Source organism: Hemicordylus capensis, chromosome 4 (assembly GCF_027244095.1).
Source record: "Hemicordylus capensis ecotype Gifberg chromosome 4, rHemCap1.1.pri, whole genome shotgun sequence".
NCBI lineage: Eukaryota > Metazoa > Chordata > Lepidosauria > Squamata > Cordylidae > Hemicordylus > Hemicordylus capensis.
The window spans coordinates 143,635,077-143,662,605 of NC_069660.1; the positions used below are offsets into that span (position 1 = coordinate 143,635,077).

General features: G+C 45.0%; 2 protein-coding genes across 7 annotated transcripts in view; one reads left to right on the forward strand and one right to left on the reverse strand.

The window, feature by feature from the left end:
* Nucleotides 1-9,949, reverse strand: part of RO60 (Ro60, Y RNA binding protein) — a 35,044-nt gene extending 25,095 nt beyond the window's left edge. Inside the window, exons 1-2 of one of the 4 annotated variants that reach the window (XM_053244047.1) lie at nucleotides 9,880-9,949; nucleotides 5,555-6,159 (exon numbers count right to left, since the gene is read on the reverse strand). In XM_053244047.1, coding sequence (XP_053100022.1) covers nucleotides 5,555-6,134 — 580 coding nt within the window. In that variant the 5' untranslated portion in view covers nucleotides 6,135-6,159; nucleotides 9,880-9,949. Of the gene's footprint in view, nucleotides 1-5,554; nucleotides 6,160-7,264; nucleotides 7,589-7,941; nucleotides 8,117-9,879 lie in introns of those variants that run through there. The other 3 variants (XM_053244045.1, XM_053244048.1, XM_053244046.1) reach the window with 3 other exon arrangements.
* Nucleotides 9,950-9,983: 34 nt separating this feature from the next.
* The window catches only part of UCHL5 (ubiquitin C-terminal hydrolase L5), a 42,505-nt gene continuing 24,959 nt past the window's right edge, over nucleotides 9,984-27,529 (forward strand). The window contains exons 1-3 of one of the 3 annotated variants that reach the window (XM_053244051.1): nucleotides 9,984-10,564; nucleotides 13,176-13,239; nucleotides 15,515-15,620. In XM_053244051.1, coding sequence (XP_053100026.1) covers nucleotides 10,483-10,564; nucleotides 13,176-13,239; nucleotides 15,515-15,620 — 252 coding nt within the window. In that variant the 5' untranslated portion in view covers nucleotides 9,984-10,482. The remainder of the gene's footprint in view (nucleotides 10,565-13,175; nucleotides 13,240-15,514; nucleotides 15,621-27,529) is intronic. The other 2 variants (XM_053244049.1, XM_053244050.1) reach the window with 2 other exon arrangements.

The window sequence follows — 27,529 nt, forward strand, 5'->3', positions numbered from 1 at the left end:
CAAATATCTCTTCACAAATTATGTTTCTTTTATCCTGTATCACCAAGATTGCAGGACAGAAACATTAGGATCCTTTTTGGCCTGGTGTGACACTCCATGACTTTCACTATTTACAACATCAGAAGATGCCAAAAGCATTGGGAAAGTCAGAGGGTTGGTAATGGTGGCACAAAATCGTATAATACCTCCACTGAAAAGAGAGGCATGTAACTAGCAGGAAAAAAGTCATGAGGGTTCTCATCCTGCACCTCTGGAGTTTTTCTAGATTATCAGAAATGTAGTTGATATGCTTTTGCCTTTTAATTACTTCTCACAATGTAAGAAACAAGCTTGGTTTTTACAGTACTCGGTTTTGTAAAATGCAAAGGGGGGAAATACTAAATTCCACTCTAGAAATAGCAAAGAGAGAGAGCCAGCGTGGTGTAGTGGTAAGAGTGCTGGACTAGGACCGGGGAGACCCAAGTTCAAATCCCCATTCAGCCATAAAACTAGCTGGGTGACTCTGGGCCAGTCACTTCTTTCTCAGCCTAACCTGCTTCACAGGGTTGTTGTGAAAGAGAAACTCAAGTACGCCGTACACGGCACTGGGCTCCTTGGAGGAAGAGCGGGATATAAATGTAATAATAATAATAATAAAATGAAGAGCAATTGGAACAACCAATTGTTGGTTGAAATATGTTGACCAATACTTTAAATTCTTCAGCATTTTGCATGAGATTTTAAATACTGGCAAATGAGATTTTAAGTACTGGCAAAGCTGCCAGGCTATGTTTAGGAACACAGCCCTACTTTTGCCACATGCCAGCCAGAGGAATCTACTGTATTATGCCAACAATACTGAACTCAGTCTCATGAAGACACCATTTTAGAACACTTCAAAGTTACCTATATGTAAGAGGCATTCAAAGGCAAGAAAGCTACATCTTTGCAAGGAGTGATGCCATTTACTCCAAAGAGAAAACTAACGTTGTTGCTAAAGAAGTTCTCTCTTTACCACCTTGTGTTGGAGAACTATAAACAAGTTTCAAACCTATAGTTTCAAACCTGCTGTTCCTGGCCAAGATGAACAAGTGTATAGTGTATCAACTCCATGTGCTTTTGAATAAAATAGATTAACTAGATCCATTTCAGTCAGACCTCTGCCAAGGTTACTAGGAGAGAGAGTAGGAGAGCATAACCTTGTTGCTTCTCCTGAGCAGTTCAATACCACCAACCATAACAATTTTGTAGCTCCTGTGCGTTGCTGGAATTAGCAGCACTGGTTTCAGCAATTCTGATATTGCTTTGCAGGAAGCTTCGAAAAGGTAGTGTCAGGAGAGTACTGCTCCTCCTCAATAAAACCAATGGGTAGGCTGTTCTGGGGAACTGTAGAATGGTATCAGTACTGTGCTATGGACATCCAGCTCTATTACCTTTTGTATCAGATCAAAGACATCCATGAACAACTATGTGAAATCAGTAATGGGCTGAATGAATAAAATTAGGCTCAATTTAGACAAAAAAAATTGAAAATGCTGATGGTGGGTATGCCTGTTGTTTTGAATATGGGGAAATATGACTATTACAGACAGGGACAATCTACTCTATTCTTTCTACTAAGGAATAGGCTTGCGACTTGGGAGTATTACTGGAGCCAGCATGACTTCTGGATGTTTGGGCAAGAGTCCTAGCCAAGAAGGCTTCAGCAGCACCACTTTCTCGAAACCAAGGATCTGATCACTGTCTTGCATGACAAGACAGTGTATTGCTACAATGCATTGCACACAATTCTTGTGAAAACAGTTTGGAAATGTAAACTGGTCCAAAATCCAGCGCTATTTGCAGCATAGTAGGGCATAGTAGTTTTCTCAGTAGGGAAAACTCATGTAACATCTGTTCTAGATGACTTTAATGTGGGACACTTTAAAGAGCACCTTCATACACTACCATGTTCCAGTGAATTAAAAACAGCAGAAACAATGTTGCTCAGGATGCAAACACTGGCCTAAATCCAAACTAAGAGATGAAAGCAAAGAACACTCCCCGCAAGCAATGAGGGATAATTTTTGGCAATTCCCCATTCCCATAACCCTCAGGAACATATTTTCAGGTGGGCAGAAGGGAAACATAAAAGATCTCCCCTCTCCTCCATGTACATGTGCAAGTGTTTCCTACACAAATCTCTTAAGATTGAATACAGGGTACTATCTTCAATGAGGTTATCCTGTAAATAGCTTTTCCTACAGCGGCATCTGTGTTAGGGAACTTCTTCCCAAGCATCCAAGTTGTTAGATCGTTAATAAAAATCACACATGACCCTCAGAGACATAGTCTAAGGATGCCCAATGGGCTTCAGAGGAAAGGAGAGAGGGAGAGATTAAAATTGTCCCTGCTTTGTAGTGTGCATGGAGCATTAATCTAGATGTCAGCTTTTGACTTTGATGTTCTGATACAGTAAGATGGCAATCCTATGCATACTTACTTGGAAGCAAGACCCATTGGATTAAATGGAACTGACTTCCAAGGAAAAAGAATTGCACGGTAAAAGCAAAAACCACAGGGGGAGAGAGAGAAAGAAATACACACTTTAATAAAGCTGACACTAGTTACTCCGTTTTGAGTTAGTTTTATTCTTATTTTGCTACCAATATCACTGAACTAATTACACCTGTCTCAGTAGGGAAAACCCAATCAGTTTTTATCAGAATTTGCACATTTACTTCAGCACAATTAATGCACACTTATTGCTTGTAAAAAAATTGTCAAGACCATCACCAATCTCACTTGGTTCTATGATTAAAGTAGCTAGAAATTAAAAATCATTAATTTATAATGATACGGCTATTTAAGAGCTATTTAAGAATGGAATAGCTATAATAATGACAAATAATGAAGACAAGCAGTTTTAAATGCAACATTCTGAATTCTATTAAAAATTCCACATGAAAGTAATACCTCAAAACTGCTTTAAGATCATGGGTAAATTCTCTGGAACACACTTTCATCTTAGTGTGAAACTGGTCTGTTCAACACACACACACCAGTATTTAAATACCAGTGCAACTTCCAGAAGTATGTTCATTTTTTAAAATATCTAAATGACAAAGAGCAACAGCCACCCTCCAGCTTTATAGATGCTGTAAAGAACTGACTCACACGGAAAGGGTTTGGTTAAGAATGGCATATTGCTCAGTTTGGAGTTTTAGTGGGAAGGTGAGCAGGTTGCCAAGTGTTAAGATCCTAGATATGGTCTCTAGGGAGCTGGCTGGTTATGATTGATGGAAAGAGCTCGGTGGGTTTCAGAACCTGGGCAGCAGGAGGGAAGAGTTCAGCTGGGAGTAAGAGGCAGCAGGTGAAGTAGTAACTGACAGACTGGAAACAAGATGTCAAAGAACTGACCAGGAATAGGTTCCCAAACACTGTCTAAGTGCACACAACACCTTGCTGCAGCTAAGCAGATCGTGTGTGCCACCTTTGGGGATGGGGGATAGCTCAGAGGTAGAGCATCTTAATACATTAAGGTAATCTGAGGTCTGTCTCCAGTTACCACCGGTACGTCTGGTGGCAATTCAGAGGCGGACTTACTCTGTAGCTGCTCCTGGGCTGTGGAATGCACTCCCGGAAGAAATCCGTAGTTTGAGTTCATTACTGGCCTTCAGGAGAGCCCTTAAAACTAGTGATGTGCACAGACTGGTCCAGAGGCCATTGTAAAGGCCTCCAGACCAGTCCGGACGTGGGGCAATTTGGCGGTTTGACGCCAGGGTGGGGGTTTCTTTAAGGGTGGGGGGAGGGTGCACTTACCCCTCCCAACACTTTCCCCCCGCCCACGCGCTTATTTTAGTAAGCATTTGGGGCAGCAGGGTACATCCCTGCTGCCCCTTCCCCCGGTTGTCAGCAAAAGGCTTCAGAAAGCCTTTTGTGTGTGCGCATGTCGCGCGCACGTGTCACTTCTCCGCGTCATGCTTTCTGAAGCCTTTTGCTGAAGACCGAGGGACCAAATGCTTACTAAAATACATGCGCCGGTGGAGGAAAAGCGGCGGGAGGGGTAAGTACACCCTCCCTCCGCCCTTAAAGGAAGCCCCACCCCAGTGCAGGACCGCAGCTCCACGGTTCAGTGAACATCCCTACTTAAAACCTATCTGTTTGGCCTGGCCTGCCAGGGTTTTGAATTGTTAATGGTTTTATACTGTTTTTAAATTGTTTTGTAATGATTGTTTTTAAAGAACTGATTCGTGGGTTTTATTTTTGCTGTTGTGCACCACTCAGAGCCATTTGGATGGGGTGGTATATAGTTGTAATAAATAAAAAATAAATCAACTCAGCTACAGTTGGCCCTCATTATTCGCTGGAATTATGTTTTCACAGAAAACCACAAGTATGAATAATGGAACCTTAGCTTCATCGGAATCTAGGGGTTAGGTTCCTACATGGACAAAAAAAGTGGGAAGAGAAATAAGAGTAGAAGTGAACAGTACCTTGCTCTCTGTGGCTCCAGAAATGCCCCCGAAACCCCAAATCAGCCAAATTTTTGGTAAATCTTCACTCACACTCACACACACACACAGGTTTTTTTAAAACAGAAAGAGGCTCAAACAGGCTCCATGTTGCAAAATGGTAGCTGGAAGTGACACCGGAAGTAATTTCTGGGTCATTTCTGGCCACTCAGCAACCACAAATAGCATATTTTTGCCAAATTGTGTACTGCAGACAAAGAAACCATGTCTGTAAAATCTGCCCATGGAAACATGAAACAGTGGATTAAAGAAAGTTATAAGATTTAATGGACAGTATTAGAGAATAACCTGTTTGGTCAAAATCCAAGATGGTCAGAAATGGAAAAACAAATATAACCAACTACTGACATACCATCAAGAAAGCCAAAAGTTACCTTTTAAGTTCTGTGTTTAGTTAGAAGGATTCACCGTTTGGAGAATTATAAATTATCTATACCTTCTAACTCAGTGGACTTACTCTTTATTAGTCTAATCTCCATTCACCACCTACCAAGTGCAGTGAATAACATTATCATGAATGATGTTGTGAATAAGGGATGGTATCAGCTAATTCAAGAAGACAAGTTTAGTTACCATGTGGAAGAACGGTCATGTAGGCTTCCGACACAATATACTTCATGCAGGCAATTTATAACCACAGGTGAACCCCATTATCCACAGAAGTTCCATTCCGTGGGGGAACTATGGATAGCGGGGCACTACAGCAGTGGGAAGTGTGGGGTGGGGGTGGGGTTTGCAACAACAAGAAGTGCCCTAATGTGCTCCATGGGTCTCCCACCTTCCAGGAATGTCCCCCTTAAGTCCCAAATCGGTCATTTATCCATGAAAAGTCACAGGGGGAAATGAGTGTGTGTGTTTTTAAAATGAGCCACAAAATGGCTCCTGCTGGCAAAATGGCAGCCATTTCTAGCCACCCCAAATATGTAGAACTTAACCCTTTGTGTTCTGCTTATGTCGGGGACGGGTGCCTATTTTGGGACCATGGATACAGAGCACCACGAATAATAGTACTATAACAGTGAGGTCCACCTGTATATCAATATGTTCCCAGTTGTTGTTACCTTCATTTGCAGGCTTCAGATGGGATAACCTGAGAAGATCCTTATGAGACCAACCATTTCTTTGCTTGTATTTTGTCACTGCTAAGGCAACAGCCATGCCATTCTTTCCATTGTACCAATCTGCAACAGCTTTCCTCAGAGCACGACCCCACATGCCACATTTCATACCCTCCTTCAGGTCCTTTTTAAACTGAATGAAAGTGAAGAGATGGGTTGGTATGCGACAGATTTCAGGGACAGCCTTATAAGCTGCTTGTTTTGTTTTTGCATCAGAACACTGTGAGCAAATAGCAAGCGCAAACAATATGGGCTCCTGTTTTGCTGCTCTGCCTTCTTGGCTGAATGTCTTTATTTCCTGTACCACTTCACAGCCTTTGCCATCTTCAATAAGCCTCAGCAGAGCATCAGCATTCTCAAAGCCCAGTTTTTGTTCCTTGATGTAGTAAGTACCTCCTTCAGAACCAAAACACAAGAAACGGCGCAATCGATTCATGTCAGTGACCTGCCATACATATCCTCCTTCAGAGTTTGGCACCTGATTTTCATTCAAGGGCTGCATTTGGCTTGTTGCTTCTTCCATTGCTTTTCAAATGTTACAAGACCACCTGAAAGAGAAAACCTTTCAAAAATAAGTACAGTATTTGGGTCCTTTCCTCTTCTATAGTCAGGGTATATATTAATCTGCATGAACATAATTATGCAGCACAAAAATTGTATTCAAAGTACATAGACTGATCACTGAAATACTCAACATTCATAAGGTAAATTTCCTGTGCTTGTAGCTTCAAAACAAAACAAACAGCACGGTATGATCAATGCACTTAAACTAACACAAATTAATAGAAATAAAAAAACCAGGTTAAGTATGTGAATTATACCAGTTTCTGTATTACTGTCCATGGACAGTTTCCAGGGAGACAGGGTAGAAAAATCCTAAGAACCCAATTGCCTTAACAAAATTTGATGAACATAAAAAATATTTTTTCAGTCCTGAAAACTTTTATTCCGTAGCCTAATGAAATGAATTTCTAAATATGCAGGTAAAGGCACCTTTTGAATATTTAAAGCATGTCATTCTGAAAATTGCTGCATTTATTCTGATGTTCTATGACATTAGGAAATTTGACACCAAAGTCACCCTTTTTGTATTTGGGTTTTTGTTTTGTTTTTTGCCAATTGAAAGAAAAGTGTACACATTATTCAGTCATAGATCAGCCATATACAATCCATAAAACAGAATTTCTACAAATTACCGGTATTTATGACTGAATATTTGAAGTCTGGTCACCACACTAGGCATTCATGGTTCATTTATTTGGTGTGCTGTTTTCTACTGCAACACAAATACTTCAATTCTCTTCTAAACAAAGATTAAAGTGAACTACATGATTAGTGGGTATGATGCCAATGGCATTCACTCATCTGATATGACAAGACTCACCAACCCACCGCCAAGTAAGGAGATTCCTGTAAACTGGAGACACCTGATCCTTTCTCTCTCTTTTGGGTTGCTGATAGTTGCGGTTAGTGCAAACTGAACAGGGAATATGCATGAAAACCCAACACTGTGCACAAATGAACAGCATCAACAGGGGATTTTGCATACTGCCGTGTCAATGTGCACACCCTCCAAGTCTTCATGGGAACAGTGCACAACTTGACGTCACAAGTTATTTTACACTTTGCCCTGACACCATGCATATTCTTCACCTGGGCACGTTCACCTGTCCATCAGCAAAATAATCCCGTTCTCCAATAGACGAGAACGTTATGCATATTAACCGGACGGAGAACACCATTCGCTGCTTATGTCCAGCCAGCGGACACAACGCCCAGCGTTTCTGGAGCTCCACATGACAGACGTCCCAAATACGACGAACACTGAGACGCAACGGCAGCCATTAGCTCCTGGAGGCTTCCTCCAGTCTCCGCAAACACAAACAAAGATCTGCCAGCAGAGCGAGGACGGGATTCCCGACCCCAGAACCTCCCAGTCGGGAAGTAGTGGAGGGCAAGCCGGGAAGAGGCGCGCGCGCGCGTCTCTCTCCTCCTCGTCGTCACTCGGGCTGGAGGCTCCGCCCCGCCGCTTTCCCCGTCTGGGCAGCATCAGGGTGGGTGGCAGGCAGGCGCCGTGTCTTGGGAGGGAGGAAGGAAGGCGCCGTGTCTTGGCTGCGAGGTATGCACAAGGAGAGGGCGCTTCGCAGGCTCCCTCCCACTCCCAGGCCCAAGGCGCCCCTTCAGCCCTCGATGGGCACAGGAACACGAACCACTCTCACCCGCCCGCCCCGCCGCCCACCTATACGAGGTCGGGCCACGTATTCTCGTCCCTTGGGGCGAAGAGAGAAGCGGGCCCTCGGACGTTCCCCCCCAAAGTGAGCCATACTTGCCCAGGACCAGCGACAGCCTCGGTGGCTTTCGGTGTGCTGGGGGGTGGGGGACGCTCGCGGCAGCAGTCGTGGGGGGGTGGGGGTCCTCCTCTTCTCCTCGGGGTTCCTCACTGCTCGCTCGCTCCTCCCAAGGCTGCCTGACAACTCCCCTCCCGCAGGAGAAAGACCCGGATGGAGCGGCTCGGCCTTCTCACCCCCGCCCGCCTCTCAGGCCCCAGCGACAGCATTCCCAGAACCCGGATGTCGTGCTCGCGCCAGGCACCATCCCTTCCTGCCCCGGCAAGGGAGAAGCAGAGGCGCACAAGGACCTGGTCCAGCAAACTGTTTCTCTAACTTCTACCTCTAGCGGGCATATGTGGCAATAGATCACAAGTCCCCGGATAGAACGTTGGTTAAAGAGGCGATTTGAAGAATAGCGAAGCTCGAGGAGAGAGAGAGAGAAGTCGACGAGAAAAGCAAGCGACCAAGCAAGGCCCATGGTTAAGAAACCCTGTGTTAGAGGGAACACTGTGCAGGAGCATCCTTTGCATTTTCCCCTCAGAGGATACCGCTGCATAAGTTCAGCCCTCCTGCAGATGCTGAACTGCAGCTCCCATCATTCCTGACTACTGGCCACTGAGGTTGGGGATGATGGGAGTTGTAGTCCAGCAACAGCTGGAGAGCCAAAGCTGTACAGCCCCGAGAGACACTGTGAGGGCAATGCAAGCAGGTTAATTAAGAAATTGGTAGGGGTGTGAAGTGAGACCCTCACTCAGAGGCAGAGAATCTGCTTTGCTTGGTTGCGAAGTGACACCCTCACTTGCTTGGACCCTCAACTTGCTTGGTTGCGAAGTAAGACCCTCACTCAGGGGTAGAGAATCTGCTTTGCACGCAGGAGGTCTCAGCTTCTCAGTACTCAGTATTTTTTCACACAACACATAATCAACTTGTGGAATTCTCTGCCACAAGATGTGGTGTGGGCTAATAATTTGGATGGCTTTAAGAGAGGTTTGGATAATCTCATGGAGGAGAGGTCTGTCAACAGCTACTAGTTGGAGGGCTATAGGCCACCTCCAGCTTCAGAGGCAGGATGCCTCCGAATACTAGTTGCAGGGGAGTAACAGCAGGAGAGAGGGCATGCCCTCTACTCCTGCCTGTAGGCTTCCAGTGGCATCTGGTGGGCCAATGTGTGATACAGGATGCTGGACTAGATGGGCCTTGGGGGCCTGATCCAGCAGGGCTGTTCTTATGTTCTTCAGCTGCCTGCATGGACCGCATTGAACAGGAAACTTCCACTGGCGACCATCCCCTACGGGAGATTTAGAGAGGTGTTACACTATCTGACATCTCTGTGAAAGTCCTTTATACATTGCACGGGCTGTGTCAGAGTACCGGTTCATTCCATTGGGACTGTGCCACTTTGGGATCCGGAGGAAGAGCCCAAACACAGGGAAATTACAAACTCGGTGTCTGGTGTCTGAGCAGAAAGTCTTAAATTCAATTCCTAGCATCTTCAGTTTCTAAAAAAAAAAAGGGGGGGGGGCAGCCTGTGCCTGTAAGAACGATATCCTCTTCCAACCAGAGTAGAGAAGTACTGGGGCAAGATGGTGTTACTCAGTAGACGGCAGGCACGTATATAAGTTCACATATGAAATGCCTGTTTATGTTTATGCAACTTGTTATTCAAGAGCAAGAGTTTCTGCTGGATTTCTCTTCCAAGATCGGGGCAACCGAATGGCTACACATAGAGAGACTGAGCATGAGCAAACTCAGAAGAAAAACTGATAGCGTAGATCTAGTGTATCAGGAAAGGCGGAGGAAGTAGAAAATCTGATGAGGCAGGAAAAAATGACAATCTAGCATATCATAAATTCTTACAGGATAGGAGAAGTTGTCAAATATGAGAAAATGTTACTACACTACAGGGGCAACCACATGCAAAGATATAGGGCATGTTACCACAGAGACTGGGGACTGAGGCGGCTCTTCGCTTTGCATCGTTCTCCAACCCCGCATGAATGAATCCGCGTTTCGAACGGAAACGGGAAGTAAGGCTTTGCAGAGATAGGAATATACCAGAGTGATGGAAGAGACTATTTTCGGATTTGTAGAAGAAGCATTTAAAAAAAAAAATCTCCCCAAGGCAGAAATGAGAGCTTTTCATGCAAATCAGCGGAAAACACCAGGATTTTAATTGTATTGCAGTACGGCAAAACACTGTGCTTCTCCACAGAGACGCTCATAGATCTCGCTCTTGTGCTCTGGGATGAAAAAGTGAAAAAGAAAAGGCTTTACTGACACCGGAAATCCAGACTGTGTTACTCGAGTCTTTACTGCCGAAGCGATATCTGCGGCTTCCATAGAGTTATCTCTATGTTAGCTGTTGTCATCTCGTTGGCGGGTTTGCCTGCGCGGAGGTTGTCGGGAAAGAAGTGGTCTGCGCGCTGCGTGCGTCGAGCAGCGAAAGGGTTCGCGGGCTGCCGGCGGGTGAGAAAAAACTGAGGCGGACGGAGCGAGCGAGCCGGTGGGTGCCGCCGCCGCTGCCGCCGCCGTCTTAGCACAATGGCGGGAGGAGGCAGCGCCGGCGAGTGGTGCCTCATGGAGAGTGACCCAGGAGTGTTCACGGAGCTCATCAAGGGGTTCGGTAAGGTTTTGGGGCCTGCCGTCTGCCGCCCTCTTCCTCGGGTGGGGGCGTGGGAGGAGGTCACAGGGGAGAAGCTGCCGGTCAGAGTCGTGCAAACGCAGCTCGGCTCCCGCAGCCTGCCGCTGAGACTGTCAGCGGCAGGGCTGAGAAAGGCTCCGTGTAAAGGGTGTCTGACCATGTGCTGCGTCGCCTTCCTTTGCCAAGAGAATCGGCTTCCTGCTTCAGAAAAAGTTGCCTTTGACACAATGAGACAGGTGCAGAATTCTTTTCCCCTCTCTAAAAATATCAGTGTCAAAGTACACCTAATAGAAGGGAAGGAAAACGACAAAAACCCAAAGCACGCCTACTCACACACCCCGTACCACCTTGGCACCTGGTCTAGAGGAACTTAATGTCTGGCTAGTTAGCAATCCTGGTTGGATTGTGTGGTGGAGGGAGAGCTGGGATAACTCTATACTTGTAATTGTCAACGCTGGAGTGTTGGACTTGGACATGGTTCATCTACCAGTTCAGGGCTGTTTTGCACGTTACTAGGGTTTTGGTTTTTTGTGACTGCTTGGGGGCCTTTTCATATGTGACTTGGGTCTTGGATTCACCACTAGGTATATCTGCTCAAGTCTCCCCCCCACACACACACACACACATGCTGCCTCATCGTGGTGGTGGGTTGTTCCTGGGATGGATGAGTGAAGTACACCAAGAGGTATACTTCCAGTAGTGTCACCCAAGGTGTGAAGGTCATCCCAACTGTCCAGCTAAAGCAAGCAGGCAACTATATTGGGCAGCAGCAATATAGGTGCTGAAGGCAGACCATCACTTTAGTGACAGTAACAAAGGCATAAATTAATATTGCACGGGAGAATGGTAAACCACTCCTCTATTTTACCAGAAAAACTACATGGATAAGAATCTTATCTACGTGGTCGCTAAGAGTCAACACTGACTTGAAGGCACTTAGTTAGTCAATAACTGCTCAAGAAAGAGAGGCATATCCAATCTCTGCTCTCTGACAGTATTATCTGTCGGACGTATGTTTACAAACAAGTTTGTTCCATTAGCACTGTTATGTTTTCAATGTACTTTTTAATATATATACCTAAATTCTGTTGTGGTAGTGCCTCCTGCATGCAAGGGAAGTCTTAATGAAACACTTAAAAGTGATTGTGAACAAGGCATCTGTCTCTAATTCCTTAAAGGAAAGGATGCAAATTAACAAAAATAAGAGTAGCATTGGGTAAAATAAGCATCACCATTTTCTAAATAGGAGGTAGCTGCTGTAACTTCCATTTTGCAGCTAATGAAGCTGAGTCATTGAATATGCCTCTGGGCACACAGGATCTCCTCTTTGTGCTCTATACTAATTCATCCCAAATAATTTATACTCTCCACTGTACTGGAGTGTACTCTCTGGAGAAGTGTACTCTCCAGAGTTTTTAATGCTGGTTAGTATGAACTAGTGTACTGGTTCTTGGATGGCAGAATCTCATTTTGTGGCATAAATACCATAGCATGTTTACAAATTGTGAACTGATTAACAAAAACTTTCAATAAGCGGTTAGAATTACGTGTGTGTATGTGTATGAGAGAGAGAGAGCGCTCCTCAGGAACAACTATTCCGTCGAGGTGTGCCTATGTGTCCCTACAACTGTACCAAATTTGGTCCAAATTGGTCCAGGCATTGTGAAGTAGGTAGGGACAGAGAGAGAGAGAGTTGGGTGATCTCTTAAGCTTACTTTCCTTAAGGAAAGTAGGCCAACAACGTAATTAAAATAAATTAAATTGTATTTGTTATTACTTCCTATCCATTTTGGTTGTGTGAATAAAGGGTCTTCCAAATACTGCAATGGTTAATGCACTGAAGTGATTATTATTAATGTTTGGGAATTGCTTTTTGCTCTTGTTGAACATGGTGAGTAAATTGTTCACTGGATAGGGATGTGCATGAACCGGTTCGGAGGCCCAGTTATGGACCTCCGAACCGGTTTGAAGGACTGGCGATTTGGCTGGTTCTACAGCAGGGAGGTTACCTCTAAGGAGTAAGGAGGGTGCTCTTACCCCCACCCACCCCCCCGCCACACACACACAGCGTTTCCCCCACCGGCACTCTCCTTAAAAAAGGTCTCGCAGGGTGGCAGCATACCTCCTTGCTGCCCCGGTACATGTCGGACTGGCATTGCCTGGTGCACGTGCACACATCGCATGCACACGCACCGGGCACTTCTGATCCAACATGCACTGGGGCTGCTGCCCCACGGGACTGTACTTAAGGACAGCGCTAGCGGGGGAAACATGACCTGGTGTGTGTGTGTGTGTGTGCGTGTGTGTGTGTGTAAAAGTGTAAGCACCCTCCCTGCTCCTTAAAGGTAACGCACAGACACACACACTGTCGAACCAGCTACTGCCTGGTTATATTCTGTGCACATCCCTATCACTGGATTACTGTTTGCAATTAAAAATAAAATTTCAGAATTGGTGCCTATTGAAACTCTTGATAATTGTGCCTGGGAAATAAATAAATATGAGATTTAAATTGGTCCAGCATTGGAAGCACTTTGTAAAGTTTGCTTTCTAAACAGTAATAATTATAAGCCATTTTTCTTTGCTTTTCAAGGCTGTAGGGGTGCACAAGTTGAAGAAATATGGAGTTTGGAGCCAGAGAATTTTGAAAAATTAAAGTAAGTATTGTCTCTAAATAGACTACTTGTTTTTCTTGTTGTTGGTAAATTATGGAAATTCCAAACAGTATCATAGGGCAGAGAGAGAACTTCATAATTGGAATATTATAATGGATTGTATCCTAAGAGTTTCATCTACAAGCAGAAGCAGCTCCATTTGCACAACCACTTTGCACAAGAGAGAAGGGGTGATTTTGCCAATTTCCCCTTCTCTCTGCAGTCTGCTACACTTTCTGAAAATTTGTTCCTGCTGGTTGGGGGACCCTAAGTTGTAGATCTGCAGGTAGGAGGGGAGATCAGCACAGCAGATCACCCCTCCCTCTTTTAAATGTATCTTATTTTTAGTTACGCTTTTAAATTTTCACCACTAGGTCTGAAGGCAGTTTACAATGAATTTTTAAAAAGAATACAAATAATTGAGTATAACAATATTTATAATCAAAAAACAGGGCTGACAATGTAAGGACTGCAGGTATAGACTGAAATAACATGCAAGGCAACTGTCAACCTCCAATATCCTTACTCAAAGGCATGGACAAAGATCATGATCTTTAGCCATTTCCTGAACACTAAAAGAGAGAGGAACAAATGAACCTCCCCAGAGAGGGCAATCCTCATTCTGAGGACAACTACTGAGAACACCCTGCCCTGCGTATATGACAGACGTGCTTTCACCAGTGTTGGCTCACAGAGCAAGATCTCCCCAAATGATCTTGTAAGGTGGGCAGAATTAGCTGGAAGCAGGAAATCCTTCAGGTACTTAGTACCCAAGGTATTTAAGGTGTTTCAAGGTAATCGCCAGCACCTTGAATTGAATCCCCCAAACAAGTTAGGAGCTAGTGCAGTTCCTTCAGGATTGGGGTGACATGATCCCAGTGAGAGGTTCCTATTAGTAGTCTGATTACCACATTCTGCACTAGCTGCTGTTTCCAGAAGCTTTTCTTCTGTGTATATAGTGCATTAAGCCAATTACAGTGTGATTAAGGTTGAGATAATCGTGTTCAGATTTGCTTTCTCAAGGAAGGGTCACAACTGGCACAGCAGAAAAAACTCTTCTGGGTACAACTGCCACCTGACTATCCAGAAGCAAAACTGGGTTCAGGAGAACTACCACACTCCACACAATTAATATCATCCTGTCCAGAACAGGTTGAATCCACTTTCCCTAATCAGCTCTCCTACTGACCAAAAGTACTCCCACCTTCTCTGGATTGAGTCTGTTAGCCCACATCCAACCCATCACCTCTTCTAACCCCCAGTTCCAGATCTCCATCTACTCCCTGGGATCAGGTGTCATTGTGAAACAGAGCTCAGTGTCATCCGCATATTGGTGACACCTCAGCCCAAACTTCGGCACGACCTCCCCACCACTTTCCTAACTATGTTGAACAATATAGGGAACAAGATTGATCCTTGCAGGAGCCCAGTGGTAATGAGATTGAGTGGATGTTCCCTAGTAACACCACATGGAGGACTGGAACCGATCCAAAATGGAGTCACTTGATTCTGAGCATGATGAAGTGGCCTAGAAGGATGGTTGACGGTACTGAACTCTACTGAGCGGTCCCAGGAGATCCAACTTGCACAAATGCATCTTCTTTCAGAAACAAAACTCTTAAGATACACCCCAGTATTTTCAAGGAAGCCATATTTTTTTTACTAATCTACTGTCCCTAGTGTAGAGTGACACAGGCATGCATGTTACCTACATACAAAAGTGTATGTATTCCACACAGGAATTTGCACACAAAGGAAGCAATAGGGTGGATTGGGAGCAGCATAATACTGATTTTTGTAACATTCTTTGTGTAACATTCTTTCTCATTACTGCTGTGTTCAGTTGCTACCTTGAGACTGTAGTGATAGGTGGACTAGAAATGCATTTTTAAATTGTATGTATACACACACCCTATTGGACTCATTAAGCATTGTCTTGTGGTAGCAAGCATGACTTGTCCCTTTAAGCTAAGCAGGGTCTGCCCTGGTTGCATACGAAAGGGAGACTAGAAATGTGAGCACTGTAAGATATTCCCCTTAGGGGATGGAGCCGCTCTGAGAAGAGCATCTAAGCTCCAAGTTCCTTCCCTGGCATCTCCAAGATACAGCTGAGAGAGATTCCTGCCTGCAACCTTGAAGAAGCCGCTCCCAGTCTGTACAAACAATCTGACTCAGTATATGGCAGCTTCCTATGTTCCTATTATTTTAATAAGCATATTTGATTTTCCAGTAATAGACATATTGTAATAACGCTTTATTTTTCTTGCCCTTTACATAGGCCAGTTCATGGGTTAATTTTTCTATTCAAGTGGCAACCAGGAGAAGAACCAGCTGGCTCTGTTGTTCAGGATTCCAGACTAGATACAATTTTTTTTGCTAAACAGGTATAGTAAGTTGAGAGACTCGTATATATTCTCTATTTCAGTTTCTAGTTAAATAAAGCACATGAAAATTATAGGATTCTGAAAGAAGGGGAGATGATGTAAATAAAAAGAAAACCTGGCCAAACAAGTTGTTAAATGAAAGGCCAGATAAAAATCATCATTGTTAAAATATGCATTCTCTCTCTCTCTCTCTCTCTCTCTCTCTCTCTCTCTCTCTCTCTCTCTAACACAACACTTGTATAACCGGTCTTTCTCCCCCGCCCACCACCACCTTTCTGTCTTCAGCTCCCTGTTCTCCTTCCCCCCCAAAAGCCAATCCTAAGGGTCGAGGGCAGTGTTACCTCTAAGGCGTGTGCACGTGCACGCATAAACTACTCTGAATGCATGTGCGTGCACACTGCCTTGATACTGCCACCCGGAACAAATTTCATTCTGCGCACAGATGAAAAAAATTAGAACACTGGTCGAGGGCTCTCCAGAATTCATGGTATGGGGGTCTGAAGTGGGAGTAGGGGAATCATTAGAAAGCAGACAGACACACCTTGGGACTTTATCAGAGACATTAATTCCAGTGTTAGTAAAGATGTGATATGCCTCTTGTGAGCAGTGTTTTCTGTAACAGGGATTCCCAGATGTTGACTACAGTTCCCATAATCCCCAGTCAAAGGCCATTGCAGCTGTCAGAGATGGGAATTATAGTCAACAACATCTGGGAATTCCTGTTACACGGAACATAGCTTATGAGTCTAATAACAAATAGTTTTAAGTAAATTTGTGGTGAAAATATTCTAATCCTGTAAAGCGGAGCACACGTAACTCTGTATATTCTTCACTTGTGGAATGTGTTTTATTCTTAATTCAGAATTTTAAAGGTAGTTGGTGGCGGGGGGGGATTGCTCTTTTCCCATGCAACCAAATCCTCTTTGCATTTTGCTTTGATCATAGCTGAAAAGGCATAGACAGAATGGGTTTTGATTTTTATGGGTAAAATATAATGTAAAATTTCCAGGGGGGGAAATCCACACACATTTCTACCTCGTTTGCATAACATCTGCAATTTTATGCAAATACTATACAAGTCTTCTTGCTGAACTACATAGATTATAATCTGATTTGGCATGTTAATTAGCATATATAGTAGGAAAACACCTCCGCCATATTAATTTCCTTACTGTATTTCAAAGGTTTTTCAAGTAGCCAAGTAGTTGAACTGAATGTGCTTTGTTATACTAAAATAAATTCAAAACTTTATATGGAAATAATTTTTTCTCTTTGGTATAGGGAGGTCATCCTCAAACACTGGGTTATCAGCCACTGCATGCTCTGAGACAGGGCCAATTAAAATTGAGCAGGCTAGTTCCCGTAGATAGGATAGCTGTCACTCAAGCCCCGATTCTGGTTCTGTCTTGCTGGCAGAACCGATTCTGGTTCTGCCAGCACTTGGAAAAAGCAAAGCGTGGTTATTCTCTTAGTTTTCAGGCTAGTTCTATCCTTTTTCTCCCTAACTATTTCTATGTGTGCAAGGGTGGGGAAGGGAGTCATCCATTTTCCAAAGCTCCTTGGTGTTTTAACTATTCTGACCATGGAGATTTCCCGGGTTGGGGATGTTTGGGTGGGTGGGGGGTCCCTCTCTGAGGGAACCATGTCCGATTCCAGGGGCAGGGAGCCTATTCAGCAGACCCTTTCCATCCCAGCTGTGCCACACTCGTCTTTTCCTCTGTGTGAGGGGGCTGCTGCGGCTACTTCTACAGCCGCCTCTGTTGCTCTGTTGCTTCCCGGAGCCTCTCCCCAGCCTCACCAAAAGGCGGCAAGGAAAACAACACAATTAAAGGAGAGAGCCCCTCCAAAGAGAAAGAAAAAAGCTAAGCTCTCCCCCATGGTGGGGTCAGGCTGAGCGAACGGATGCTTATTCAGGCTGTTTACAAACAATGCAAACCGTGCCGTTTCCTGCCTGCTTTGCCCACCATTTTGCTACCCGCCTCTAGTGTGCCTGTCTCTCTCCCTGCAAATGCAGGTGGCTGTTTGGAGGCTAAGAGGAAAAGGTGCGAAAAGCGCAACATTAAATGCAATCAGGGTTCTAGCTCGCTAGCCCCTGATGAAGTGATCCCAGCACCGGCGATCCCTGGGATTGGCTTGAATGCAGATCCTGCCTCAGGAGGGTCCAATCCTGCCTCCTCAGGGCCCAGTCCAACCTGAGGGGCTGATCCAGTCATCTCTGCCCGGCGTGCCTGTTCTTGCTACAGCTCCGCCTGCATTGCCAGGAGGACCTGTGCTGCCACTACCATTGGGTAAGACTGTCATTCCTCAGGATGTTTCCTCTTAGCTGCAGGATTTTGTTACTAGGCAATGCTTAGCGTTTGTTCCTTCTGTTCTCATGGCTAATATGCCTTCAACCTCTGTAACAATACCCCTGCTCCGCCTATCAAGCAGCCCACCAAACGGTCTGTCAAACAGTCCTCCTCCTCACCCCCCTGATTCTAGCCCTGTCAGGGATGCCATCCCCATGGCTGAAAGGGGAAGATTTATTGCTAGGCATAGACTTTTTTCTCGTAAGCGTAGGGCATTGAGTCCTGCTTCCTCCCCATCTTCCTCTGCTGAGGCTCCTCTTCCATAAAGACCTGCCAAGGTTCATAGACATTCTGTTCCGGTACCTTTGCCTTCTCACCCTATTGTACCCAAGTCAGAACCTACAGCTCCTTTCATTCCCTTCCCTGAGCCTGCCACGCAGATGTCCAAATCTCAGTCCTTTGATTCCTAAAAGGAAGAAGGAGAGCTCTCAGATGAACAAGCTCCATCTGATCTTCCTAGTTCCAACTGCCTTTTTGCTGCTTCAGAATTTGAGGTTGCACTTTCTAGGGTGAAGAGGACTATTAAGAACTTCAGCAAAGATGGTGGCGGCCTGAACCAGGAGGTTTGGACAATCTGCTTCCGGCCTGGACCAGGAGGTTTTTCCGTCTACCTCCAGTTCAGCTGCAACTATGCCCTTTCCTGCTTGAAGCAATGATGTCTGAATGGGGGCACCCGGTTGCTAATAAACCATCTCTGTCACTTTAAAAAAAAAGGGGGGGTATAATCTTTCTGAAATTATGTCTAAGCTAGCTGTTCCTCCTGTAGATGCCCCAGTGGCCCAATTGGTGTTAGGGCATTGATGAATAAAGATGGGGATGAACAGCTCCAGTTGCCAGAAGACAAGAAGGCTGATCACATTCTTTGGAGGGGCCACGAGGCATCGGCCAGAGTGATTAGGGCCGCAACTATGAACTCCATCTTCACAAGGGCCACCATTCTCTGGGCCAAAGATCTGGTCATGTATATTCCACCTGAAAACACCAAGCTGAGACGGGATGTATAAGATTGCCAAGGCAGCGGCCCTGATGGCAGATTCCAATTTGGACTGCATTCAGTTCGCCTCCCATGCCATAGCATATGGGGTCATTGTACATAGGGGGCTATGGCTAAAAATTGGCTTGTGGATTCCAATTTAACACTGGCTGCCACCCCCTTCAAGGGCTCTAAGCTCTTCAGAGATTCCTTAGAACCCATCCTGGTTGAAACCAGGGATACAAAGAAGGCCATGTCTTTGAGGAAAAAAGAATTCCGCAGATAGGGGAACACCCTTTAATACATCTTCCTTTCGTGTCTACAGAGGTTTCAGTCAGTCCACTTGTTTCCAATACAGAGACAACCAGTACAGACATTATCGACAGGGTTCCTTCAGGCTTCCCTGGCATCAACAATGGAGTTCCCATGGCAGAAGCAATATCAGACAGCAGAAGGGTCGCAGCTTCCCTTCCACAGGACCACAGAACTGTAAGCCATGACAACCTTCCAGTGGGGTCCAGGCTTCTTTATTTCTCAGAGGCCTGCACCATGCAGTTCAGGTCAGGGAGTTCCTAGCCTCTATCGATCTGTCAGAGGCTTATTTACATGTGCCCATCCATCCATCATACCAGAGGCGCGTGAGGTTTCCTTATGACCAAAAACATTACCAATACCAGGCTTTGCCATTAAGCCTCTCGTCTGCACCCCGGATCTTCACAAAGATCATGCTGTTCCTAATGTACGCCTACAGGGCATTCATGCCCATCAATTTTTAGACAATCTTTTGATTTGATCTCCAACTTTGAATCAAGCCATCAGGAATGTCCGGAAGATGGTGCAGCTCCTACTGGATCATGGATTCGTTGTCAACATGCAGAAAAGTCACCTGGAACCTTCTCAGAGTCTGCAGCACCTGGGAGCCTTTTTCAACACTCTGAAGGCCATGGTGGCACTTCCACTGGAATGCAAACAGAAACTGTCCCAGTTACTCTTACCGCTCATGTATGCCAATTGAGCGGATCTTGTGACTCCGGCAGAGGTGATGGGCTGAGCATTATCTAAGATCCATATCAGCAGAGCAGCTCAGCAAATCTTCAGACCGATTGGCTGAGCCTACAGACTGTCAATACGTCACAATGGACTCTTCACCCGGAAGTATTTTGTCAGATTTCCGTGGCTCTAGGGATACCTGCAATAGATCTATTCACTCTGCCTCGCAGTGCTCAGCTTCCCAGATTCTACACTCACTGTCATTGCACCCAAGCAGAGCAGATGGATCCCTTCAGCTTTCCTTGGCCTCCTAGTCTTCTGTATGCATTTCTGCCAATAATGGTCCTGTGTCTAGTTGCCAGAAGGATCATATTGGAAAGGGACCCTTACTGGCCTCATCGACCCTGGTTTTCAGACCTAGCTTTGTTGGAATGTCCTCCTTGGAAACTTCCTCCACGTCCCAACCCCCTGTCTCAGGGACCATTGTTCCACCCGGATCCGGAATGACTGCACCTTCACGCATGGACCTTGAATGCAGGGCCCTAGCTGATAGAGATTACTCTGTACAGGTGCAAGAAACTATCCTCGCGTCCAGAAGAGCCTCCACTACCAGAATACTTCAGGCTACTTGGTCAGCCTTCTCTCGCTGGAGCCACACGCATCACATCCACCCTTCCTCCCCAAGTGTTTTAGAAACTCTGGCTTTCCTTCAGTCAGGCTTCAATATCGGCCTATGTCCCAGTACCTTGAGACGCCAGGTATCCACCCTGGCATCCGTTTTGGATTTGGCCATGCCAGGATTGCCTGGCCTACATCCACATAAACAATGTTTTCAGGGGGGGGCACTAATAAGGCACCCCCGCCCATTCACAGATTCCCTTCATGGGACTTAAACAAGGTTCTTAATGCTCTGACTCAATCTCGTTTTGAGCCTCTCTCTTGGCATCCCTGAAGGTGTTGTCCTTCAAGGTTTTGTTCCTGGTGGCTCTCACCCCAGCCAGGAGGGTGTTGGAATTGGCAGCTCTCTTGGTCCAAAGGGAGCGTTGCATCATTCAGAACAATTCTGTAGTGTTCAGACTAGACCCTACCTTTTGGTCCAAAGGTTAATTCGATGTTTTGCCCGTCTTCCACTCATCCAAAAGAAAAGCTTCGGCACACTCTAGACGTACGCAGGGCTATCAAGATATACCTTAAATGTACCAAGGGCCTTAGGCAAGCTGATTCCTTATTTGTTTCCTTTCAACCTTCTCTAGGTGCCAGGGCTTCCATGATGACTGTGGCTAGGTGGATTAGGGCTACCATTGCCCTCACCTATGAATCTTTGCACCTAACTGTTCCAGTAGGCATTACTGCACATTCTACCAGAAGCTCTTCCACTTCTGCTGCTTTTTCGGCCTGTGCGCTTCTCGCTGATATTTGTAAGGCAGCTACATGGGCGTCTGTTACACCATTTATTAAGCATTATAAAATCTTTTCTTTTCATGTTGATCAAGCGGCCATGGGCCGACTGTTCTTGACTATTCTTTCTGAAGCTTTTGACTGAATTTAACTCGGCTTTACCTGATCTTGAACTGTTTCTGGACTAGGATTAGTTGTTCCCTTTGGCATAGGCATTTTACTTCTGAATTTATAGCTGACTCTGGACTGTTTTGGGGATTTGTCTATGTCTGTTACTAAAAATTTTAAGTGCTGCACTACTTGTAAGGCACTATACCTTTCTCCAATGGGCATTCTGTTTGCCTCATATGCTTGGGTGACTTGCACAACACCAGTGCCTATAAAATGTGCCAAGAAAACCTGCCTAAGTCAGGAACTTCACCTCAAAGCATCTTTGTATGAAAATATACTTGGCCCGGAGACACCAAGACGGAATCCCCTGTCCCCGCCGATAACTTCGGCGCCTCTGACTTGACTGCCTTTAAAAGACATCAAGACGATGTGAGTGATCGCATAAACATAAGCACAATCACCACTGTTCCTCGTCAAGGGAGCCAAACAATAAAAAGGAAAAACATACTCCCTCTGCAACCTTGACCACAACAGCATCGGTGCTGGCTAGGCTGCACTCGACACCAGGCTCAGTGCCAAGAGGCTCAACTCTATCCTTGAAGACCCCATTGCTGTCATCAGCTCAACCTGGGGCCTCGTACTTGCCTCGTCACTAATCTTCGAAGACTGCTGCTCAGATGTCATCGGCACCAAGACCTTCAAGCTCTTGTACATCGACGTCAATCAGCTCCAGCTCTGTGTCCTGATCTTCAGCACTGCTTTGCTTGGTGCCGGTTCTGTCGACTCCTTTGCATTCAGTGCAGAGGTATTTCTCATCTTTGAGAGTTCTGACTCCAGCACTGTTGACACCCACAAACTCTTCGACACCGTCGGCACCGATTGCTGCTAAGGCTGCTCTTCGACTTTCACCTGTTCATTTGGCGTCACCGTCGCCCATTGTTATTTCACAAAGTTCCAACACCTGCCCAGTCACCTCATCACTCTTCCGGATCATCGAGAAACGCCTTCCCCAACGTTTCAAACTCTGCTGTGTCAAGACCTGGAATGCCTTCTCGGCTCTGCAAATTCTACTTGGTTGGGCTCTACTTTTAAAGGGTTCACTCTGTCACAGGGACTTGATACTGATGAACCAGAGTCACCTGTGCTAATTTCTAAGATGCTGTTTGCCTCTTGACTTTGACACCAAAGTGCCTTTTGGCTTACCCTGAGGGAGAAGTTCCACTTCTCTGTCTCCAATGTTCCTATTGACCTCTGCAACTATAATAGTTCTCTGGGGGCCTTTGACTCACCACGTCTCTCACGCTCCCTTTCCCTATATAATTCACTTGCCTTACCTTTATGATTTTCAGGAATACAGGATCTGAAAAACCATGTGTCTCGGGGGGATATACCAGACCCCTTGAATGTGCAACCAACTGACCCCTTCAAGAAGCCAGCTATATCACCTGCACCTTCACGGTCTGCCACACTGTTGCCTAGGGCTCAACCACCCACTCCAGTGCTGCTGGTTCTGCTTGTTTCTGAGCCTCCTAAACATCTTCATATGCCTGCACTCCCGATGGCCGCTGACCCTGTGCGCCCAATGCCCTCTTCTGTGCCTGCATCACCAGCTCCTCCTTCCCAACTGGTCCCAAGGAACCCTATACCGGAGGACCCTGATTCAGATGGGGAGTCCTCGTATCCTCTGATCTAGTCTCTGACATTATGGATGTGCCGCTGAACACTTCTCCCTGTAATACTGTGGGGACTCAACCATCAAACTACCCTTCTGAAGAAACTAAATCTTATTGGGTGCAAATCCAAGGAATGGCAAAAGCTTTGGGCCTGGTGGTGGTTCCTCCTGAGGATACTCTTACAGGCCCTGTATACAGTTACCTGGCTACCACGTCTGCAGCACATCCCACCATGCTACCAATGCTTGCGTATCTGGTGGTTGCTTCTAAGGATGCTTCATTGACCCCAGTGACTTTTACTCTCCCTTGGTAAAAAATGGAGAACCTATATCGAGTCCAGGAGGCTTCCTGCCCTTTTCAAACACCCAGCACCGAATTCTCTAGTAGTGGATTGTGCATTACAAACTAAGTCTGCTTGGAAACATTCGGCCCTTGTAAATAAGTAAGACCTTAAACTGGACTCTATGGCATGGAGGTTGTACTCCTCAGGATGTCTTTCTCTCAAGGTGGCTAATTACTTGGCTTGCATGGCCAAATACTAACAGTCGCTATTGGATATTTTGAAAGATGAGGCTACTGCCTTGCCTGAGTCTTTTAAAGGCAAGTTCTGGTCTGCTCTTAAGTCAGCAGACCTTACTAGGCAACAATTGAGCACGGCCAAACACCTGACTGAGACAGAATCAAAGGTGTTAGCTGGATCCATCGTACTGTTGCCATGCCTGGTTCCGCTCTACACCTCTGGAGCCAGGTATGAACAAAAAGATTGAGAATCTCCTATTCAGTGAGGGATTGTTCTCAAAGGCCACTGACAAAACGATGGAGAAGCTTAAGAAATCACACTATACTGCTAAGACCTTTGCGCAGTCCCAGCTGTCGTCTTATAATCAGAGATAAGAATCAGCCAAGTTGCCAGTGTCATGTTCCCTCCACCACTCAACATCCACTGCCCAACTTCAAATGTAAGTTATGGGGGACAGGGTACCTGTCGTTGATTTGGATCGGGATTGGAACTCGGGGCTCACTCCATGGATGCATGTTTGCTAGGAGCTGGCTGTTCCACCTTTAGTGTGCCATGTGAAGTCTTTTTAAAAAGTTTAAAATTGGAATGGGCTTTATTTAATAGGTCTCTGTGCATTTGTTGGGAACTGGAAAGTAAAATTGTAGTAATTGCTGTAGGAAAATTGACTTCCAGTGAGCTACAATGCATTTCTTTTATCTTGAAAGATGTTGCAGGAAAAATAGTTCTGACATAATTGTTCATTGGTCTGTGTGTGTTAAAGTGGAAATAGCAGCTGTGCAAGGCCCTGATAAGGATTGGGATGGTCGTAAGGAAGCAATTGTTTTTAAGTCCTAAACCCACCCCTCCCCCCCCACACACACACACATTGCAGTTCCAGTGTGAAATATATTCAATGTTTTATATCTCATCTGCAAAAAATACTGTCTAAAGCAAGATTTCTTAACCTTGGGTCCCCAGTTGTTGTTGGACTACAACTCCCAGAATTCCCAGGCATGGTCTTTGTGGCTGGGATTCTGAGAGTTGTAGTCCAACATCTGGGGGCCCAAGGTTAAGTAACCCTGGTCTAAAGTACATGTTTTCAGCAAAAGGGCAGTTTCTTTAAAAACTAACAAAAATATTTGATTATGATGAACATATTACCTTGAATGAAGAGAGACTCTTGGCTACATGCTTTGATCGTTTCAAATTTTTTAATAGTAAAAGTGTGAATCATTGAATCTATGTTAGTATAGCCCCATTATAGTATAGGGTTAGTATGGCCCAGTGTTAAGCACTTGGCAAACATCCTCAATATTATGGATGAGAAAACGGATGCTACTTCAGAGTAGACACTGAAGACTTTGAAGAAGCAAGACAGGAAAATTATTGATGCTTTTGAACTTTGGTGTTGGAGAAGACTTTTGAAGATACCATGGACAGCCAGGAAAACAAACAAAAGGATCATAGAACAGATCAATCCAGAATTTTCACTCAAGGCACAAATGACCAGGCTCAGACTATCATACTTTGGATACATTATGTGAAAACCCAGCTCCCTTGAGAAGTCCATAATGCTGAAAAAAGTTGAAAGGAAGAGAAGAAGAGGATGACCAGCAGCAAGGTGGATGGACTCAATTACGACAGCAATGAATGCACCACTGAGAGACCTTAAAGGCCAAGTTGAAGACAGGTTATCTTTGTGGTTGCTAAGAGTTGACACCGACTTGACAGCACTTAATCATTCAATCAATGAATCAATGACTGCTATTTCCCATTGCCATGTTCCCAGCACCGCACCTGCTATTCCCACTTCATAAAAATGCATACAAACGCCAGAGAACTAATTAACATCACATGTCGTTTGATCCCTAGGCTAGCAGTTCATAAAGCTAACACTTGGTGGCACCAAAACAATGTTGTAAAAGGACTTGCAGGTGTGAGAGCACATCATTGCATGGACTTTTACATTTCTACTACGTATGTATCTTCTAATGAATTTGTCATTCAGGTTTTTGTGATGGTGTTTCAGAAAGTAGGCAGACTCCTAAAGTTTTTGGATGTTGTTCCCTAAGCTAACTTAGGAACGCCCTTTTTCCTCACACAGTATAGGAGATCATTCTTCATTATGGGTTGTGGACCCAACCTACTCCAGTCGAGACAGGTCCAATTTAAATTGTAGTTCAGGTTTTTTCTGGTAAGAATTGGGTGCCAAACCTCCAGTTCCCAGGGGAGCTGGGAGAGATTAGTCTTTCCCAGCTGTGTCCACCTGGGTATTTAGTGTCACATTAGCATAGGAGGGGGTCGGGGGTCACTATAATTTTATAAACGCTCTATTTTCTTCACCCTGTCCAAGTGAGTGCTGGTTCAGATTGTTTGTAGCTGGTGTTGGGCTTATGGAACAGAGTGGGGATTCTGGTGGTTCACTGCTGCCCAACTGTCTCTTTGCCAGAAGCAAAATTCCATTCATTTCAAGCTGTTCTATTAAGTGTCAACTGTTTCAGTAAATGTGCTGTTTAATCTTTATGCAAAACCTAAGTAGCTTGTTACTGTGTCATAGCTCAGATAGGTGAAGAAGCAAATGAAATATCATAGGTGTTAGAGCGCATGAGCTTTTCTTTAGTTATATGCATGCCTATTCGTATGGTCAGCTTTCTGTGCACACTTGTAAAATCTGGCTTCCTTGTTATGCCTGGATATGATATGGTCCTCTATTTGGGGCCTCAGAACTCTGGATTCACCATTTATGATACCTAGATACAGTAAGGTGACTTAAGGCAAAAATTGTATCCTTAACTCTAAACTTGCTGGCTCTGATTTCCTGTCAGATTAGAACTGTGAGTCTTCTCTGAGTATTATTATGCATAGTTGCTATTTGCCAGTCTTAAATTTTGACAAAGCACTCTTCTCTAAACATTGTTGCAGCTGAATATAGGGGGCCCTTTAAGCAGCAGCAAGTATACAGTTGTAGCAGGTGCACATACAGACACAGTGAGGTTGTGAATATATACTTTACATTTTGTTGCAGATCTATATTTATTGGTCATGAACTAGCATAAAATTCTGTTTCCTGAATATAGTTTCTCAAAAGCAATATTTACAATCACATGTTGACAGGAGGCTGTATTTTACAGGATTCAGAACATGTTTAGATCAGTTGTAGCAGGTGCACATACAGGCACAGTGAGGTTGTGAATGCAAAATGGGAAATAAACAAAAGCATAGAGCTGTCACAAAATTTGAGTCTGTGTGTTTCCCTTTTGCTTCTGCGCTTGGGATTTATTGTCAGTGTAGCAACAACCATTTCAGTAATGTTTTGTTAGTTATACAGCACATATTTTATAGTATATTTAGTATATCTGCTTCCTTTTATAAACCAGTAAAATTAAATTAGTAGGAGATAAGCACCTATTAACCTTTGCTTAAAGGTGCCTCTCATCCTTGCCCCCCACCGCCAGTGGCACCTGCACCAGCCACTACTGTTTGGAAGTTAGTCCTGTTAAGTAAGTACTGTAGGACTTAGCGCATATGCCCGAAGAATGGGGTGCTTCAGTTATTGTCCCTATCTGTAAGAGAGGTCAATGCTCTGGTCCATCTAACAATCGCCCACTAAGCTTGCTGCACATAATTAGTAAAATGTATGCCAGACATCTCTGTAACAAGCTTATTGATTGGGCAGAGCAAGAGAATATTCTTAGGGATGAACAGGCTGGGTTCTGAGTTGGGTGGTCCACATTGGACCAGGCCCTGGTTTTATGGCATCTAACTGAAAAGTATGCCGGTAAACCCTCCTCCTCTCTATATGTGGCATTTATTGATTCTAAAGCCGCTTTCGACTCCATCCCTAGATTTCGACTCTGGAGCAAACTAGCCAACACCTCCATAGACCCACAATTACTCCTGCTGATCCGTATGCTATA